This window comes from Grammomys surdaster, unplaced genomic scaffold (genome assembly GCF_004785775.1).
Source record: "Grammomys surdaster isolate TR1022 unplaced genomic scaffold, NIH_TR_1.0 125630, whole genome shotgun sequence".
Classification (NCBI taxonomy): Eukaryota; Metazoa; Chordata; class Mammalia; order Rodentia; family Muridae; genus Grammomys; species Grammomys surdaster.
In genome coordinates this window covers 1,293,503-1,298,262 of record NW_021620469.1, presented here as the reverse complement: position 1 = coordinate 1,298,262, position 4,760 = coordinate 1,293,503, and the positions used below count along the sequence as shown (strand labels likewise).

Here is a 4,760-nt window from a genome sequence, read left to right as displayed (position 1 = left end):
ACCAAACCCAAAGACACTAAAGTTCATAAAAGAAACTCTCCTAATACTAAAATCAGAATGGATTTCACATAATAATAGTGTCACTTCAGTACCTTACCCTTGCCAACAGACATGTAGGTCTGATCAGTACAAAAAGTAAAGAAAAAATGTGGGACTTAATTAATATAATATAGTAAATTGACATAACAGGAATCTACAGAACATTCATCTGAAACACTACAGAAGGTGCTTCCTTTTAAGTAACCCAAAGTTTCTACAGGGAAGACTTTTCTGGATGATTGTGTTGATGCATGATAAAAGCAGGAATGTGGGGTGTCCTGGGTGTACTACATGAGGTTAACTTTCCTCTGAAAAGTACAACTCTTAAACTGGGGAGATGTTCTGGATAAGTGGTGCCTCTACACAGACTAGGACCTTCATTCCACCACCTTTGAGAAGAAGCCTTGGTTGATCAGCCATCACGTGGTCTAATCCATAAGGATATAAAGATTATACCACTTTGCTTCTCTAATTCCAAAGGAGTGAGGATAGAGAAAGAAGGTGGGAGACAGAGAATCCCAAAATCATATTTGAAGACACATGGATTTTTTTATCCTGAAGAGGTAACAGAGGAATCCCTAGTAGGCCCCCCATTTAGGAGGTATCCAGTCTACTTGATCCCACAGGAAGGAGTACAGGTTATATAGAGTGAGTCCAGGGTCTCTGCCTCAGTCACATTGGTTTAGGACAGCATAAGTTCCACTGGCAGCAATGGTATGTTAAATGAGCCTCATGGAGGCATGTGAAAAGGTCTGTTTGTGCTAGTGTAGCTCCTCAACAGCCTACCAGAAAACCATTAGTAGAATTAATTATAAATTAATGACATACACTTACTGCAAGTGTTCTCAAACTGAGGGTCACGATCCCTTTAGGGATCAAATTTCAGATATCATGCATGTTAGATATTTTACATTAAATTTCATAACTGTAGTATACTTATTAAGGAGCAATGAAATACATCTAAGGCTGAGGTCATCACATTATGAGGAACTGTATTAAAGGATCACACTATTACTTTGGGATCCACTGACTTAATTACAGTCTTGGTCATGCCCTACATGCTGTGTATTCAACACACTCTCCCCACACCTTCATCCTTCACAGCCACATTCTCTCATCTCCTACGTATTTGAATAAAGATGAGATGCCCTCACACTGGTCAATACAAACAATGGCCTTCATGCTAAATCAGCCCAACATTTGTTTTAGTAAATAAAATGTACTCCCTCTCACCCATATGTTCATACTCTACAGATGCCTGTGTTTGTGCTACAATGACAGAGGTGAGACTTTACACATATGCAGCATGGGTCTCAAAGCTTACAGTAATACCTGGATGCTTAGAAGAACAGTTCCATGATCTTTGACCAAGGCTACCATCCCTTTCTGTTGCTCTCAGGCCTCCTAGGAGCTGCCTTGAGGGGTGCATTTGTGACCTTATCCTGGGATCCAGGAGACTCAGAATCTGGCCACTGATTCCACACCACCAGAGAGCAGTCATGTGGATTTTTGATAAGGAAAATAAAGCTGGTCCAAACCAGATCTGTGGTTTTTAGCCCTTCCTTTCTCCTACTTTGGAGCTATAAAAGCAGGAACCCAGACAGGACCACATCAGAAGCTCATCTCAGGCAACACCACTGGCAAAATGCAGGTCCTACTGTTCCTGATAGTACTTCTCTTGCCTTCAGGAGCTGGAGCTGGTGAGTTTTGTCTTCATCTCCTTAACTTCTTAGTTTCGGCAGTGGACCATAATCTCTTATCTTGCATAACAGAGATCCTAACATAAGGCAGGATCCTAAATTAGGGAGGTCCAGGGGAAATCTGTAGGTCAAGGAATAATATAAAACATTTTTCCCTTTACAACATTTCATCAAATTACTCTGTTCTGATAGGCAGCTCTTCCTTTAGGTTTGAAGAACTGTCTGATAAAGTAGAAAGTCAGAAACATGAATGACAATATTGTTTTGAATGAAGGATGATTGTGGACAGGTCACATTGGGAAGGAAAGATCAAGAGGAGAGAGAGAAAAAAACCAAATGTCATGTGGAGGGTCCTGAACTACATGCAAGATGGGGTGGGCTTGAAGCAGTTGCTCAACTTTGGCCCCATCTTCCCTTGCTAGTGCGTTGTTGGAGTGTTCCATAAGTTTGTGACCAGGTACTGGGGGTTCTTTGTTCCAGAGGAGATTATTGGTGGTGTTGAGGTTAAACCACACTCTCGCCCTTATATGGCCTATCTGAAGATCATCCCTTACCATGGTCGCCCATACAGCTGTGGTGGGTTTCTCATAACCCTTCAATTTGTGCTGACTGCGGCACACTGCAAAGGAAGGTAAGAGGCTTTTCTTCCTGTTAGGAAATGCAGAAGCCAGAGTCACAGAGCAGCAGAGACCTGAGGAAGGCCATGATCCCTGTTCATCTCTAGAGGGGCTCTCCTGACACTGAGAGTAAAAAGGGAGCACAAGGCCACTCACTATACCATCTCATGTGTCTTCTCCATTTTCAGATGTCTTAGCTTTAAATATGGCTCTAGTCATGAAAAAGTACAGTTCTTCTCTTGCTGTGGTGTCACCAGAGCTCACACATAGGCTGGGGTGTAAGTCAGTGCAGAGGGCTCATCAGTTATGGGGAAAGCCATGGTTTCAATCCAAGTACTGAGGGTGGGATATGGGAAGAGTTTTCAGTCCTGTGTTTTGCTGATCCACATCCTTCTGGCAAGGCTGTAGACCTGGGAGGTCTATTCATGTCTCTCTATTCTCTGTACTGGGACAAAACAGACCCTGTTGCCTTCTCCTTGGAAGGAGTCTTCCTAAGACCAGCATGTCTCACTGCTTCTTTATTTTTCAACAGAGAAATCACTGTCATCCTCGGAGCTCATAATGTCAGCAAGACAGAATCTACACAGCAAAAGATAAAAGTTGAAAAACAAATTCCTCACCAATGTTTTGATGGGACATTTGGTTTCAATGACATCATGCTACTGAAGGTGTCCTTAGTTTTCCTGCTCTGCTTAAGTCTCCCATCCTTATCTTTCCTCCTGTAAATTCTTTCCTGTCAAAAGTATTTCCTCAGAACCCACTCCTGAGTTTCCAATGGAAAGGGCCCATGTCTAAGCATCTGTCTTTTGTTTGACATCTCTTCTCTCCTTCCCCCAACAGCTTGAAGAGCAAGCTGAGTTGACTCCTGCTGTGGATGTAATTCCCCTGCCTGGTCCCTATGACTCTATCAAGCCTGGGGACATGTGCTGGGCAGCAGGCTGGGGGAAAACTGGAGTGACAGAACGTGCTTCAGATACCCTGAGGGAGGTGGAACTGAGAATCATGGATAAAGAGGCCTGTGTAAAACATGAGTGTTATGACGATAACAGCCAGGTCTGCGTAGGCAGTCCCACAGTGTTAAAATCCATATACTGTGTGAGTACACATCTGTTTTTTCTCACTACGTCATGAACCAGCATTAGTGGAGGAAGTATGCCAAACAGCTCTTCATGGCACTGACTAATGCCTGTGTTCCTATGCTTCTAGCCTTGAGAATTTGGGAAATGAAATCTTTCTCTCTGTCTCATTTCCCTGTGCCCAAGCCCTTCCTGCCACCTTCTCATGAGGCTAGATATGAGACAGGAAGGAAGTAAAGGGAGTCATGTTAGCAGCGGGTTAAGCACAGGGAGGAGGGGGAATTAGCCATTAAATCCCTAATTTAGGAATAATACTGAACCAGGACTTCTTATTCAATCTGGGAGTAGCTATTTTAGGGGGGTTAAAGTTGGGGGAAAGCAATCTTTGCTCATAGTATGACTTTTCTCACCTACAGGGAGACTCTGGGGGACCTCTAGTGTGTGCTGGTGTGGCCCATGGTATTGTATCTTACAATAAGCCTGGAGATGAAAAGCCTCCTGCAGTCTTCACCCAAATCTCCTCATACATGCTCTGGATTAACCATGTCTTAAAGGGCAAGTAGCTAAAAAGCCTGAGCAGCAATCTCCAAGACTGAGTTTACCTGGTACCCCATGAGTTCAACAGAGCCATCACCAGCTTGTCCCCAGCCTGCCCTCAACCTGCCCCCAGCCTGCTTCTGGCCTATCCCCAAGACATTCTCAAAGATAAACAAATCTGTGATGATAGATTATTCCCTGTAATGTACCTCAATAAAGACATAATCTCTTGTACCTGTGTGACTCCAGGCTGTGCTCTAAACACTCAGCACCTCTCTAAGCACAATGAAGAGTTGATTTGAGCTACTATCTTGACATTTTAACAATCTTGAGCACAGACTTCCTGGCACAGGTGTGACACTGTGGATGACTCAATATTATCCAACATGCATGGGTGTTTACAGTAAGATTTCATATTCAGAGTAGTGTGCACTGTTCTGTTCTTCTCCTCCACTGTCGTTTCTTCTCCCTCCATGTTTCTCAGCTCTTCTCCCCACAAACCCCATGCCATAGCCACTGTGTCTTTCCACACATCATAGGAAATTCCATGTCTAAGTCATTTGTTGTTGACAGCTTGTGTTCTCAACACTCATGCTGCTGTCTCCATCTGAGCTCTCAATAATGGACCTGAAGCTAGAGGAGAGCCTGCCCTCAGAAGTCCTTGGACCATGACTGTGGCTGCAGCAGGCACCACAGGAGAGCATCAGCACTTTCTGAAGGGAAACAGGGCAGAATTAGTCATTGTTGGAAAGAGATCTTTCAGTACTTGGCATGAAGCAGTACTTCCCATG

At 43.8% G+C, this 4,760-nt stretch overlaps 1 protein-coding gene across 1 annotated transcript; it reads left to right on the top strand.

Annotated features, from left to right (window-relative positions):
- Window positions 1–1,684: 1,684 nt before the first annotated feature.
- LOC114638741 (mast cell protease 1-like) lies at window positions 1,685–4,092 on the top strand. The gene is made up of 5 exons (XM_028787309.1): window positions 1,685–1,739; window positions 2,220–2,370; window positions 2,889–3,024; window positions 3,197–3,451; window positions 3,849–4,092. The coding sequence occupies exons 1-5, from the start codon at window positions 1,685–1,687 to the stop codon at window positions 3,993–3,995; spliced, it is 744 nt and encodes a 247-aa protein (XP_028643142.1). The 3' UTR covers window positions 3,996–4,092.
- The last annotated feature ends 668 nt before the right edge of the window (window positions 4,093–4,760 follow it).